General features: G+C 39.2%; 1 protein-coding gene across 2 annotated transcripts in view; it reads right to left on the bottom strand.

Annotated features, from left to right (window-relative positions):
* The window catches only part of EML4 (EMAP like 4), a 129,939-nt gene extending 114,258 nt beyond the window's left edge, over positions 1 to 15,681 (bottom strand). For both annotated transcript variants that reach the window (XM_081155865.1, XM_081155866.1), the window contains exon 1: positions 15,371 to 15,681. In XM_081155865.1, coding sequence (XP_081011991.1) covers positions 15,371 to 15,395 — 25 coding nt within the window. In that variant the 5' untranslated portion in view covers positions 15,396 to 15,681. The remainder of the gene's footprint in view (positions 1 to 15,370) is intronic.
* Positions 15,682 to 15,981: the final 300 nt, after the last annotated feature.

Here is a 15,981-nt window from a genome sequence, read left to right as displayed (position 1 = left end):
GTAAAGTGGGGGTTAAGAGAAAGGATTGACTGCAAAGAGGTACAGGGAACTTTCTGGGGTAATGGAAAAATATTCTATATCTTGATTATGGTAGCGGATACACAACGATGTAAGTTTTTCAAGACCCCATTATACTCTTAAATTTGGCATAATTTATTATAGGAAAAGCATAGCTCAATAAAGCTGATTTTAAAAATTTGAAATCTCAAGGCTACTCTGTAGTTGTATTCTTTTTCACTAAAAGCAAGAGATGAGCCTGACCTGCGTGGCTCAGCAGTTAAGCATCAACCTATGATCCTGGAGATCATGGTTCAATTCCCAGTCAGGGCACACGCCTGGGTTGTGGGCTCAGTCTCCAGTGGGGGGCACGCAGGAGGCAGCCCATCAGTGACTCTCTCATCACTGATGTTTCTATCTTTCTCTCTCCCTCTCCCTTTCTCTCTCTGAAATCAATAAAGATATATTAAAAAAAAAAAAAAGATGATGAGATGTTCTATGATGTTTTAAGACAAATGACTCTGAGAATTTGCTATCAAGAATGCATTTCATTTGATAACAAAAATGTCTGACAAATTTCCAAAGGAATAGATTACATTACGTTTTAAAGAAGTCCAATAATACAAAATAGCAGATTGGCTCATCAAGGGATACACAGAATGTCAGTGATGAGAGCTAAGAACAGATAAGCAGACAATAAGCAGGCAAAGAAAACAATTTTCAAAGCAATGCTCTAAAGATACTTTCTCATACAACTCTTAGGAATGTGTTTTTCTCTTATTTGTTGGTTTTAAAATTCCATAATTTTCCCTAGGGTATATGGCAATTCTGTCAATATCTTATATATATGTACCGTAACACATAATATAATAAATAATGTATAAGAAGAAACAAGATAGCAAGAAATGAGGCAAGAAAAAAAATACTGAGACGATTCCAAAATTAAGGGAAGTAGTAAGGAGTAAGGCTGGAAAAGTCAAGTTGGAGCCAGGTGGTGGGGAATTTTGGATACAAAGCTAAGAGTTTATCTCATAGAGATTGGAAATGACAAAAAGTTTGTAAACTGGGGACCAACAATAAAAATGTATTGAAAGAATAATCCAGTGGCTACATGCAGATTAAATGAGACTGGCAGCGATCAATTGCTAAGACATTAATTTCTAGACACTAAAACAATTGCCTGAAGTAGGTCAGAACACTTAAAAATATATCAATAGTTTTCAAACTACTGAAATAACTTCTACGTTGCTGCTGTGACACAGGCACACTCCCATGAGTCTTATCCAAAAACACATCTAACATCATCTTATAGATGCTACTACTAAACAACTGTTCAGAGCGCAGCAAATAGCCTGAAGTGCTTTAAGTACCAAAGTAGGTGTTAAGGTCCGGAAAGAAAGAGGGCCAGAAGGTGGAAGTAGTGACTTCATCCTGGTCACACAACCCACTGTTTGACTCTACCATCACCACCACCCACAAACAGCTGTTTGGAGATCTCCACAGCATCCTGAGAATTCTCCTTAGTAACTGAACAGGGGTCCTGAATCTAGTTTGACAAACTGTGACCTATAGTAATTAACTTGCAAAAAAAAAGATTTTATAAAAATACAAATTTTTCCACAAGAAAAAATATTAAAACTCAAAAAAAAGTCCAAAGATATAAAAGTACTAATAAACAATAAAATCTTAAATATAAATGAAGCCAAGACAAATTAAGAATCTGAGAATGAACACCTAAAAAAATATACAGATTCTAAAACCTTGTCAGATCAGATACAGTGACTAAGGTGTAGGATAACAAAGCAGCCCAAGCACACTGTCAGTGTTTCACCTACTTGTTGTTTCTCCCCCATATTACTTATCTCTAAGCTCATCTGAACAGAACCAAACCTACGCAGGTTATACCACCATCCATGCTATGAAAAAAGGATAGCAAGTTTATAATTGATAATACAGATATCAGTATTTATACAGGAGTGTTTGATGTCCTAAGAGAGAATAATTTAATGAAAATTGTTGACTGTCTATCTCCCCTCACTATAATATAGGCTTCAGTAGAGCAGAGATTTTTGTTTCTTTTGTTCACTGACACAGTCCCTGTACGAAAACTATTCCTGGTGTGCAGCAGTGGCTGAATAAATATTTGTTGAATAGATTTTTATTCTGGAAGATATAGCTCATTTCAGTCACCAAAAAGCTGTCACAGATATTACTATAATCACCTGCATATGAAGGGTTGTAATAACAGGTTCAGTCTTATTCAATCTACTTAACAATTACCTTTGAGAGTATTTTAAAAGCTGAAATTAAGATGTTTTGGTCCTTTAGAAAGTTATTACAATTAATTTATGTAAAGTGTCTAACATAGTTACTGAAATCATAGCTGAATAACTGATGGGCCTTTGCCTTACTACCCCTTTTCAAAAAGTTGTTCATGTGAACCAAATTTCTCATGTCCATGAACTACAGCATCAGTGATTACTTCCTAAAGCAAGTGTACTGTAGATCATAAACTAAACAATCACATACTCTACCAACGACATAGAAAAAGCAAATATCTTAGAAAACTAACACTTAAAACAGGTAACAGAGAGGACAGAAGTCAATGAATTCACTGCCTTAAATTAGGATGACACCAGTAGGGCACAGATGACAACAGCCCCTCCACAGGTTGAAAAAAATGCAACCTAAGTCAGCTATATAGATAATTTGTCATTTTCTCAGATGTATGGGAGTAGGGGGAAAAATGTTATTCCTTTAAACTGTTTCCGAGAGCTGAGGGGTCCATTTGTGACCTGACCCCCTACTTTTCTGCTTATACCCTAAACATGCATTTGAAAAAAACATAAAAAGCTAAATGGTGAAGGTTCAAGGTAGCCCTCCATGTTTCCAAAGCTTCCTATACTCCACAACCACAATTTTTATTACTCTGTATTTTTAAAGCCTGCATTATAAGCTCCATAAGAGCTTTGTTTATAGCTGGAAGACTGCTGAGCACATACCAAGCATTCAATAAATATTTCCTGAATAAATATTGCCTGAATCCCCCACAGAATTATAAGCTTCATGAGAGCAGGGATTTCAAGTGTCTCATTCACCAATTTATCACTGCCCTTAGTACAGAGGGTGTGATCCACAGAAGCTAATCAAGGCCCATTTATTTATTGAACGCGTTTATGACCAAAAAACAAAAATGAGACTCAAACTCACCTTAGCCCCATTAACATATGCACTAATGAAGCAAGAAGTTTCAGTGTGCATGTAATCATTAAATCTCATTCATAAACAAAAATTTCAAGAAAAGTAAAATATTGCCCTGACCGAGCTCAGTTGGTTAGAGTGTTGTCCACATATACCAAGGTTGCAGGTTCGATCTCCACTCAAGGCACGTACAAGAATCAACCCTTAAATGAATAAAATAAGTGGACCGGCCGGGCGTGGCTCAGCGGTTGAGCATCAACCTGGAATCCAGGTGATCAGGGTTCGATTCTCGGTCAGGGCACATGCCCGGGTTGCGGGCTCGATCAATGACTCTCTCATCATTGATGTTTCTCTCTCTCTCTCCCTCTTTTCCTCTCTCTGAAGTCAATAAAGATATATTTAAAAAATAATAATAATAAGTGGATTTTCTCTCTCTAAATATCACTACAGTAAAATTAAAAAAAAATTTTTTTAATAAAAAAAGTCAAATATTACTTTCCCAATCAGCTCTCTTTATTCTAAACTGTTTCCCCATACCTTATCTCAAATAATGCACAATACCAGATCCTAAAAAAATCAAGAAATTGTGCCAAAACATCCACACTAACCATAATTGAAGAGAATTAAAGATGAATGCCAAAAGGTACTAAAAGCAGTAAAAAAAAATCAAAGGCAATGCCCCAACTAAACTGAAAACAGGATATCCTTCAAAGCTTAAAAAAAAACAAAAAAACTTCCTACTCACTCATCAACAGAAGTAAGTTATGACACTTTTCTGGAACAAATGGCTCAAAGAAAAATGCAAACAAATTTTGTCATTTGCTCTGACATGTCAGTTAAAGACTAGGATACTTCTGTCACTTAAAGATGAGCATAAGACAGTCACTTTGAGACCAATGTGCAATGCAAGAGTAAAAAAAAAAAATTATTTAAGGAAAAGTATCACATATCAACACTAAATAGTTCTGTTTTAAAACAAGAAATCATCAATTTTGGAAAGTGAGAAAAACATACATTCTTAAAGGAAGAAAAAGTGCATTCTTATTATTGAATACTGTAAATATAACACAGCATAATTTGACTATAACATACTAACACCTCACTGATCCAAGGATTTATCTTAGCAAAAGAAACAAAAGATAACCTTAACAAAAGAAAATACAGGGAGCGTAAGCGGTATGTATCATCAAGTTTGTGAGATAAAAGCTCGTGCACTTACATTAAGGACCTCATTCAGAAATCTATTTTCCTCTGAGGAACATCTGGTATCCTGTTATTCACAGTATGATCAACAATAGCAATATATACTAGTTACGATCCTGTCCCTGTAGCTGTGACACCACACAATTTAAATACATATAGGCCTTGAACTCTTGGTTCTTCCTTTTTGAGGTTCAAAACAATCCTTATACATAAGTCAAACCAGCTTTGTTATCTGGTTTCCCAGCCCACAAGAGATTTAAAATTGGAAATAAAAAAAGAGAGACTAGAAACAATAACCAATCCAGTAACAATGAGCCCCTCTAGAGTCTGGAATACCATCTCCTCACAAAAGGAACCACAACTTCTTAGAGAAATAGCTGACTGCAGAATTAGACCAGAACGTGTAAAAGAAAAGTCTGAACATCTTGTCATATCAAACAGCAAGGAAGCCAGCAAAACCCACTAAGATCAGGACTCAGGAGTCGATTTGAAGATGCTCCCTCCCACAGACCAAAGATGGGAGGGGAGGGGAGGGGAGGGGAGGGGAGGGGAGGGGAGGGGAGGGGAGGGGAGGGGAGGGGAGGGGAGGGGAGGGGGGAGGGGGGAGGGGGGAGGGGAGAGGGGAGAGGGGAGAGGGGAGAGGGGAGAGGGGAGAGGGGAAGGGAGGGGAGGGGGGAGGGGAGGGGAGGGGAGAGGGGAGGGGAGGGGAGGAGGAGGGGAGGGGGGAGGGGAGGGGAGAGGGGAGGGGAGGGGAGGAGGAGGGGAGGGGAGAGGGGAGGGGAGGGGAGGGGAGGGGAGGAGGAGGGGAGGGGGAGGGGAGGAGGAGGGGAGAGGGGGAGGGGAGGGGAGAAGAGGAGGGGAGGAGAGGGGAGAAAAGAAAGGAGGGGAGGGAAGGGGGGGAGGGGGAGGAGGGGGAGGGGAGGGACAGCAGCAGATAGAATATATCAAATATATAAAAATCCATTACGGTTCAACTTATAGGATATATACAGACAAAGAGACATGTTAAATAACGCTGAAGAATACAATCAGCACTTGTGTTAAATTCTATAGGACAAAAAGAAGGTCTAGTTTCTTTAACTGCAAAGGAAAAAATAAAGGGGAAGGGAAATAAACAGATTAAAAGTCTTAAGAAACAGCAAATCTTGTTTAAATCCTGATTTAAATAAACCACTATAAAATGATACGAGAAAATCAGAGATATTTGTATATTTGATATTAAGAAATTATTGTCAAATTTTAGGTCTGATAATAAAGAGTCCTATCTTTCAAGAGATATGTTCAAGTATTATAAATGAGATTTTAAAAATAAATAAATAAAAAGAGAGGAAAGAGTAAAGCACACTGACACTAGGTGACAAACAGCAAGAAGACAGTTATAACTGTCTAGAGTCATTTAGTGTGTGGAGCGAACAGCCCTACAGAAATAGCTCTTGAAAGCACTACTATATTATAGCACAGAACCATGTCTAATGCTCATAATAACCACCATCAGTCATCAATAATAAGTTAAATTATGTTCTATATACACAGCTTGAGAAGACCAGATGTCCAAATAATGATGCATTAAAGTTTATATTTATATTTGCTGAGAAGGAAAGATGATCACAATATTTTAAGTGGGAAAAAAACAGTTGATTTTGCTGCTTAAATATATTTTCTTTTAACTAGCTCCCTCACACACAAACCACCTAACAGTATCTTGCTCTCTAAGAATATTTGCTGGTTGTTTAAATATAGAAACAGGGTAGTAAGAAATATCCTGAATGACTTCTCATTGACAGCAAATACCTTGAAACTAATTTACTTTAATGATCTAGTCCATGTGTTTAACACAATGTTTAACTGTGAGATAAAATATTATAGTTACAAAATTACAAAAGAACCATAAAAAATGTCCACAAACTTAAAACGACTTAATCCAAAACCTGAACCCCATACTTAAAAGTATATAAAGTATATATGTGAATGTGATTATAGACTGAATTGTGCACCTGAATCATCTCATTGTGTCAAAAAACAAGGAAGTCCTCAAAAAATGACAGGAACACGCCAAAACAAGCTAGCAATAATGGGAACCCACTAGCCAAAATGGAGCCAACTTGAGCTTCAAAATAAACAGATTATGGCCCATTGGAAAAAATAGAATACCTGAGTCCATACAGATATAAATAAACCAATAAATTGAAGGTCTAATGAGAAACAGAATAATTACAAAAGTTTCAAAGCACTATCTACAAATTATTATTAATTACAAAAAATTTTTAAAAGTATTTTTGCAGTGGAGAAGCTTGGCAGGCACCACCTTAATACAATGATCAAAATGGACATCACTAGTTAAAGGGACATATCAAAATTGTGTGCCACCTGATAGGATACAGTGAGACAAATCAGAGCTCACTTCTGTAGCATTTGTGCCAATGATATATAACTTGTATCTAATTAGGAGGAAACATCAAATTTAGGGACATTCTACAAAACAACTTGGCCTGTAATCTTGCAAAGTGTCAAGGTCATGAAACCCAAGGAAAGACTAAGGAACTGTTCCAGATTGAAGCAGACTAAGGAGACAGGACAACTAAATGCAACATTTGATTCTAAACTGGATCCTCTTGCTATAAAAGACATTATTAAGGCAATTAGCAAAACTTGCATGGGTCTGGGGGTTTGATAGTAGTACTGCATATTAATTTCCTGATTTTCTTGCTTGTAGTATGGTTATGTAGGAGAATTTCCTTGTTTACAGGATATACACACTAAAATGTTAGCAGGCAACAGGGCATCAGTTAAGCAACTTAATTCTGAAATTGTTAAAAGCATGAAGAGGACAGGACTCCCACCTCTTGGGCTAGGTAGAGACTGCAAACGTATGCTGATAGAAGCCAGATAGTAGGATAAATACCTGAAACAAACTATGTGTAAGCTAGGGACTGAGGCTGCTTACCTGTCACACCACTTAGTGAGTATATACATCATCTATGGAATGCAAGCCCAGAGTGGCAAGATCATTCCATTTTTCAAGAGAAACCAAAGATCCAGATTTTTATGTGAAATTTCCCAATCTTTAAAACACTCAAAAGGGCCAAACAAAACATGTCTGTCGGCTAAATTTGAACCACAGCTGCCTCTGGCCCAGAGGCATGTTTCCCAAACTGAGGCCTAGGGATAAAAGGAAACCACATGATATACATGGAACATATTCTTGGGAGCCACAGTTTATCCCAAGAGTTTGCCTGGAATTTTCTGGGACAGAAGATATTTCTATTTCCATATTTTAAAAATGCTATATTATGGAGTAGAATGCAAAGTTCATATGATATCTAAAAACTTTTCAGTTGAAAAGTAATTTCAAGCTTACAGAAAAACTGTTAAGAACAAGAATAGTAAAAATATCCACAGTTTTTACCAAATTCATCTGTTGTTAACATTTTATTCATTTGCTTTATTTGCACTCAAGCATCCTCCCATCTTTCTTTGTTCCCTCCCTCTCTATACAGCTATGTATATATACATACATTTATATGCACATATATAAAACATATACACACTATACAATTTTTTTTCTGAACCATTTGGAAGCTACATGTATGTGTGTGTGTATATATACATATATATATGTGTGTGTGTGTGTGTGTGTGTGTGTGTGTCATGGCCCTTTCCCCTTATAAACTTCAGTGTGTACTGCCTAAGAATAAAAACAGGATAGTTATCAAACTCAATGAATTTAATATTGATGCAATACTTTTACCTAATCTACCATCCACTTTCTCATTTTGCCAAGTGATCCAATTATCCAATCATCCTTTATATATCATTATCCCCTCTAATACAAGATCCAGTCCAGGATCAGGTATTGCAAGTAGTTGTCACGTCCCTTTAGTCTCCTTTAATCTGGAACATTTCCACAGCCTTTCTTTGTCTTTATAACATTAATATATATATTTTAAAGAATTCAATGTTTCCTCATGAGTAGATTCAGGTTATGCATTCCTGGCAGGAGAACTATGTAAGTGATGTGTTCTCAGGGCATCACATTCAGAGGCATACAATGTCCACTGGTGCTATTTATTTTGATCATGCACTCAAGGTGTTATCTGATTTCACCACTGTGTAGTGTTACTATATTTCTCCCCTTGCAACTAATAAGCAATAGATAGATATTTAAGATCATGCACACATCCTGCTCATCAAAATATCCCCTAGACTTAGCATCTATCAATGATTCCTGTCTGAATAAATCCTTATAATGGCTGCAAAATTATCATATGAATTTTTTAGTTAAATAAACTCCAAGTTTTGGCTACACTCCCAGATCCCTTAGGTGTAAGCACTCAGTCTCCTCCACTTTAGAAGCACCATAGTGCAATGGTATGTGTGCAAAACTGGAATAATCAGGCACAGCCTCCTAAAAAAAAAAAAGTGTGCTTGAGCCATGCCTTAAAGACTAAATACATTTTAAACAGCTAATGAGACAAGAAACAGTGAAGAAACAGACAACTTCATTAGGAAAGCTAAAAACACAATATGGTGAGTTATTTATGCAAAAAATAATTTTTAAAAAATCCTTTTGCAAAGTAAATAACATACCCTAGCCTATCAATTTTATAAAACCACATTTCTACAGACTGAGTTTGCCTCAATTAAACTGATCCTAGAACTACAGATACATTTTTGCTGCTATTAACTATATTCTAATCATTATATTCAGATTCTAAGAACCTCAGAAATGGAGAGCACAATTCAATCCAACGACTTCTGACTGTTCATCTTCTTCACGTGTGCCAGCCTAGTCTCTCAAAGACAGGGGTTGGCCATAAGAAGTGTGCCTTTCATCTAACTGTGGCCCAGAGTAAGGAATAAACTTTACATTGTAATTCTAAGGTTAAAATATAAAACTGAAGAGTTTCTTGAATCAAACCATTATGTGAAGCATCTTTTACAATCTTTTTATAATCAATTTTTTATAATCTTTCTTCCTTCCTTTCCTCCTCACTTATTCTTATTATGTTGATCTTAACCCCAAATATCTATTTGTAAGTCCATAATAATAGGCCATACACAAGACATGCACTTGAAAAACACTACCCTAGAACCTAGCGCAGAGTTCTTTATCAGACTGCCAACAAAGTTTGGAACAAAGTTTTCACTCATTTTAGGTAAAATGAGAAAAATAAGAACAACATAATGAGTTATTTAAATTTTTAAAGGACTCTATTCTGAGGTAGTATGTGATAATCTTTTGGTCTTCAAACTTATTTCTCTTATGAAACAATGGTGAAAGTTGTAAGTTGCCAATGATATACTGATTCCCTAATTTCTTCCCAAATTTTACTTATCATGAAATCTCTACTGCTCTGCTGTGAGATTTCAAAAACACATGAGAGTGTCAGCCTTCAACAGGCTTATAATGAGACTTATAATAAATGTAAGACTTGTAATAATTATTTATGCCTTATAAGAAGAGATATTCTGTGATTAAGTGCCCTAAGAATGCTCCCATGTTAAAAGTTCAATGATAAATAAGTACTTTAGGATGGGAATGAAAGGAACAAATAAAAATAAGGAAGGGTGTTTAGAAACGGATACTTGAGTTGGGCCTTGAAGGGTACTGAGAATAGTCAGGAATGAAAAAGTACCAGCCAAATTTGGGAAATAAGAAATAGGTCATTTTGGGCAGGACATATTAAGATAACAGAAATAATGGAGGACCTTGAGAACAAGGCTAGTGTTTGAAATTAGCCATTAAAGCAATGAAACAATCTGAGAAAGTGAATGGCACAATCAAAGCACTGCCTTAGAAAGATTAATCTGAAGCTCCCCCCCATAAATGAAACAGGTGGAGGTTCTTGAGGCTATCAATAATCCAAACACTGAATAATAAGTATTTGAATTATGGTGGTGAAAAAGGCAAGTAAGAATTTCTGAAAAAAGGGACAAGAATTGACAAGTCTTGGCAGAGATTTTAATGTGGTAGGCAAAAATGGCAAGGAATTAAACATGATTCTGAGATTTCAGGGCTGAGTGATATGGACAGTGGAAAATAAGGGAAAAAAGCTGATTTAGAGGAAGGGTAGTTCAGATTTAGGCATGTTAGATTTGAGGCACCAGTGGGTTAAGAAGTCAGTAATGGGGTAAGGAAAAAAATATTGGACTCACTCAGAAAAATCTCAGTTCAGGTAAAAAAAAAAATTTTTTTTTAATGATTAAGATCCAGTGAAAAAAACCAGAGTGCAAACTTTTATCTACAGTAGATTTTAACTATGTAAAAAACTAGGCAGAGAAAAAGACTAAAAACAAGTATATCAACATGTTAACATCAGATGCATACAGATGAGCTAGAAATAAGATAATTTATTTTTCTTTCTTCTTTTGTACTATGTTTTCATTGTATAAAATAAGTACAAACCTGACAGGTAGTGTCTCTCCCACTCCTCCCTCCCCCAAAAATAGAAGGAAAAAATCTGGATTCAGAGTCTTTTTTAAAAATGGCAAACCCTCTGAATCTCAGTTTCCTCATCTATATAAGATAAATTTCTTCTCTCCTCAGGTTAGTGTGCAGATTAAATGAGATAAAGCTTTTTGTAAACTATACATCAATAAGCAAAGTTAGGGCATTACAGTAGTCTGAGACAGCTAAACTATAGGACAAAAGATCATACACAGATTTAGAAATACACTATAGGTTGGGAATCTTCCACACTGAGGCAACAGTTGATGAAGTAGATTATTTCCTTACTTTTTTAATGTCTTAAATTCCATCTACTTTAAAATAAAAATGTTCTCAAATTTCTTGAAGTTTTACATGTTATAGAAATGGACCCATATACATAAAATTAATGTAGTTTCCCCACATCATTCAAATTTAAATATAGGCAGAAAAAGACCTAGTAATATTATTCCCTAATATCTGAATTGCTAAATAAATTACTTCATTGTTTTAAAAAGCCAGGCTTTATAGAGATAAATTTAGCAATCTCCAAATGTTCTTTCAGAAGTTACATGCTTGATACATCGCACAGCTTTCTAAATGGTGACTCCCTCCCTCTACTCCCATTTCTAGTACTTTACTTATGCTTAAACATCTTTAGATATCTATTTAAAACCACATAGTAAGCTTCTAAAAGGTAAGAAGCCTGTCTTATAGGTCTGTCCTTCCCATAAAAACAAACAAACATAGTACTGGTCACAAAACAGGTGTTAATCCACATGTATGTACTCTAGCTAACTCATGTTGTAGTGACCATGTAAGAGTTACTACTCATGTCATGTAATATAACTTAAGCCTATCTTCAGTCCTTCAAGAGACAACCAATAAGAAATTAAAAGTTAAGAAAAAATTCCCCAAATGTTATTATGCAAGAAACATTTTTATGTGACTAAATATATAAAGAATGCTTTAGACTAGATTAATATGTAAAAATCATAGACTGCACTATTCCTTTAAGAAAGCAAGAGTATATGAGATAAGAGTCATAGTTCTAATGCTGTGATGTTAAAAACATTGTTTTCTTAAAATATTTCACAAATTGAAGCATACTGCTACTATTTGTTCATATACCCTGCATCCAGAATGTTATGTTCCTTATAGATACTAACCCTACAATTAATTCATTATAATTTTTCTTTAAAAGTACGTTTTTGAGGTTTTTGTTTTAAATCTTGAGAACAGAAACAGTTAAAACTGACATAGTTAACTGTATGTTGTCTTTGAAGTATAAACTTATTAACCTCTAGTAAATTCCGAAGTAAACCTCTTAAAATTAAAGCCTTTATTATTAAAAAAAGATGTTAAAAAGACTAAGCATGAAATGCACCTATCTCTTGCCTTATGAAAATCAATAAAAAAGTCATGTCAATAGTTTTCCACTTCTGCACATATACCAAGATTTAAAATTTATACTGTATATACATTTTGTACATGTGTGTGTATATATAGTGATTTGGAGGCAGAACATCAAGATAGACTGTTTAGGGTACTCCCCACACACAAAGTTTTAAAAAAATTGTTTCCAAAGTGCTGCCATTTTTAATTACCATAATTCGTAAACTAAAGGATACTAGCCTAAGGGAAATTCCAGAGTACAAGCACCTGCCAGCCAAGTTGCCTGAAATTCATCAGCTGCAGAGATTTAAAGCATCCTTTAGTTGTTTTTATGTAAAACAAAAGTTACACAACTGGTATATAATTTCAATGTGGTACATATAACATGGTCAATCACTTAAACATTCCTCTCAATTATTTCAAAAACCACTACACACACAGTTTTAATTGCCATTAGACATCCTATAAAATGCATATAATAGTGTTTTCCTTATCTAAATACTCAACAATCAAGGGTACAGTTTAAATTTTAAGTTTTTCACTTACAAAGTGATTTACCATGAGTCTCTTAAATAATGTTTCTCTAGACTCATTCTGTTTATAAAGCACTCAACTATTCTGCTTATAAAAATATAGTTTTCTCACATTTTTTAAGAATGCATCTAGTATATAAAAAGAGATTCGCACATAAACTTCCTTGAGAATAAACGCTTTCAATACTTGTGACCCCAGAAGAACTTCACATGTTTTGAATTCTTGTTTGGTTAAATAAAAGTTTTTAAACATCTATTAGAATACAAGTGCTTGCCTTTACATTCATAGCTCTCCTGATGATAAAATAAAGATCAATGTAACTCTCAGCTCTAGACTAATAACTATAGGGGACAGAAACAAGCAGTTTGGCAAGAGCTGAGCAAAGCTCTGCTTAAAGGCTACCAGTAAAATATACCAGCACTACCCCTCCCCCACCCGAACCCTTTAAGGTTTCAATTAAGATGGGGCCTAGTTTTACTCTTACAAGGGGGACAGAAAGAGAAAGCACAGTGCTCCTGCTGAGAACTGTCTTCATCAGAAGCAGCTCCAGAAATACTGCCAGGAACCATTTCTTTCCCTCTCCGCTGACACAAGATTCCTCTCCTTAGAGAACAGCATCACCCCTGTTCCTGATCAACACCACATCTAAAGAAAGGAAAAGTTTCATCAATGTACCACCCAAAGGATGGTATCAAATAAGAAAAAATCCAATATTGGGGTCAACTCTAACGTGCTCTATGAAATGTGGGAGCCCCAGCTAAAATTCATCTTCTCCTAAGTTGCCTCTTGAAATGGCAAGTGGGATAAAGTTAATTAACAAGGTATAGCCACTATTTCAAAATAAACCTTAGGGCCCCAACTGGTGAGAAGGATTCCCTCAAAACACAGAGAGGAAGCTTTGGCAAGCCTTCCAGAAGTCCTTACCAACAGGAGAGAAGTAGGAACAACTAATTCTACAGTGAGTGGTGAATCCACCGTTTCCATAGGCTGAGCAACCAACAGTGCAGACAGCTCAGGCCCCCCACCCCCAACAGCCCTCAAGACACTCAATTTTTGTCTCGTATATGATCACCCATTTGTGACCACATAAGACAAGTCATTTGGTCCAATATAACTGGCAAATAAATTCAGGAAGGAGGCAAAAAAAAAAAAAAAGGGCAGTGAACAGTTGATGCCTTTTTAAAAAGGAGCCCAAGAATGAAACCACCTCACTATGTCAGGAATTATAAGACATCAAAGGTTAGATAATGGACAACAGGTGCCTTTGGGGACGAAAGAGTAACACTCAGTTGCCTATTTTAGGATTTCACTCTCAAAGCAGTTTTTTTCTTCCCAAAGAGCCAAAATTATGGTTTGGTTTTTTTACTAGTTAATACTTATAATGGGTCCATTACTCTTGGACTTACTTTTTTACTTTATATAAAAGAATCCACCTAATCCCAACACAGCCAGATCATGTACTGATCCATGAACATGAACTAGGGATTTATAATCAAGAAATGCAAAAGACAGACATTTGAATACAAGCTACCTCCAAATATAATACTCAAAATACAAATCCAGCAACAGGTATCACCTAACTGCAGTATCAGCCAAAGCAGAAACTGTTTCTCTCGCCATCACAACAATCGAGCTCAATCTTTACAGTACCCAGACTTCAGTGGCCTCACAGAATAGTAATTCCAGACACAGGTTACAGGGCCGCGAGTACCAGCCTCAAGTTCTGATTCCCTTATCCAGTTACAAAATTTACTACCTTTATTTGGGTGAAAGGGGACACAAAGGATACTTAAGCCTACTTAATAACCTCGTCCCTTTCTCCATTCCACGAAGACGACATACTCCAAAAATGGAGAATCCCTTCTTTCCCGGACACAGGCGCCCTTTCCTAGGCACGCGCCGGGCAGGACTGCTTCTCCCCGGCAAGGCTCGCAGGGCCAGATACTACCGCTCTCATTCCTCTTAAGGAGGTCCCCCAACACAGATGCACCTCTTCCTTTTCTGTATTAGGCAAGTGATGCTTCAGTGTTTCTGGTTCCCTCCACCCCTGCTAAATGCTCAGCGAAGTGAAGGGAAGTTGTCAGTTGCTGAGAGATGCAAGAAGTCTCCAAGTCTAAAGTGAGGACCGGAGTGGCGGTGCCCCCTCCCTGAGAAGGAATGGGGGTCCCTGCCCTAAAGGCAGCCTCTGCGTGGGTGAGGGGTGTCCCCACTCTTAAGGAGCTCCCTGCATGGAAAAGGGAGGAAATGCCGTATCCCGGAGGGGTCAGGGTCTGGGAAAGGGGTGTCCCAGCCCTGCCGTGGGGCGGGGGGGCCCAGAGCGCACGGGGAGGGGTGTGCCGGCTCGTGGGGCCTCCCTGGGAGAGGAGGCTCCCGCACTGGGGGCGGAGGCCGGCACCGAGGGGCGCCGGGCGGAGCGCGGGGTCTCGCCCGAGAGGCTGGGAGGGGGGAGGGCGCCCGAGTCCGCCGGAGCCCGCCGGGGGCGGCAGCCTCGGGGGGACCTGTGCGGCGGGGCCGCGGCCATCCCGGGGGCAGGGTGGGGAGCAGGCCCGGCGGCGTGTCGGAACACCAAGGCTCCCACCCTGCGCGGGGCAGAGGGCTCCCAGCCGCACTCACCCAGGCTGCCGGCGAAACCGTCCATCTTGCGGGAAAGCGCCGCGCTCGGGGCTCAGCGGGGCGGGCACTTCATTCAGCGGACCGAGTGGCCGACGCCGAGCCTGCCCGCTCGCTCTGGAAGCCGCCCGGCTCGGGTCCCAGACCCCGCCCCGCCGTCCCGTCAGTGGTCCGTCCGCCTCGGGGCCGTCGGCCGCGGCCGCCAGGGCCACTTCCCCGTGAGGGTGAGAGCCGCGCCGCTCCGCCGCCCGCCCGGCCTCCCTCCCCGGCAGCAGCCGCGAGCCCCGCGCCGCGCCGCGCCCCGCCCCCGCGCCCGCGCGCCGCGCTGGCCCCGCCCCGCGCACGCCGTCACGTTTCCGACTCCGCCCCCACGTGACGGCGGGGCGGGGCCTCGGCGACCCTGCCTTCTCACCTTGCCCGGGCCTGGGATCCCGCCCCCTCGCGCGGGGCGGGCGGCGGCGCCTGCGCGGTGGGCCGGCCGGGGCCCGGGTCCGCGCGCCGGCCCCGTGGGGGCGGGGCTGGGGAGGCCTCAGGTGCGGGCCCTCGGGGGCGCCGGGGCTTCGCGGCCCTGGGCAGCCCGCAGCTGGGGCCCCGCCCCCGAGGAGGCGGTCACC

The sequence above is a fragment of the Miniopterus schreibersii genome (assembly GCF_964146895.1).
Source record: "Miniopterus schreibersii genome assembly, chromosome: 13".
NCBI lineage: Eukaryota > Metazoa > Chordata > Mammalia > Chiroptera > Miniopteridae > Miniopterus > Miniopterus schreibersii.
The sequence above is the reverse complement of the archived record's forward strand: the minus strand, read 5'-3'. Positions and strand labels throughout refer to the sequence as shown.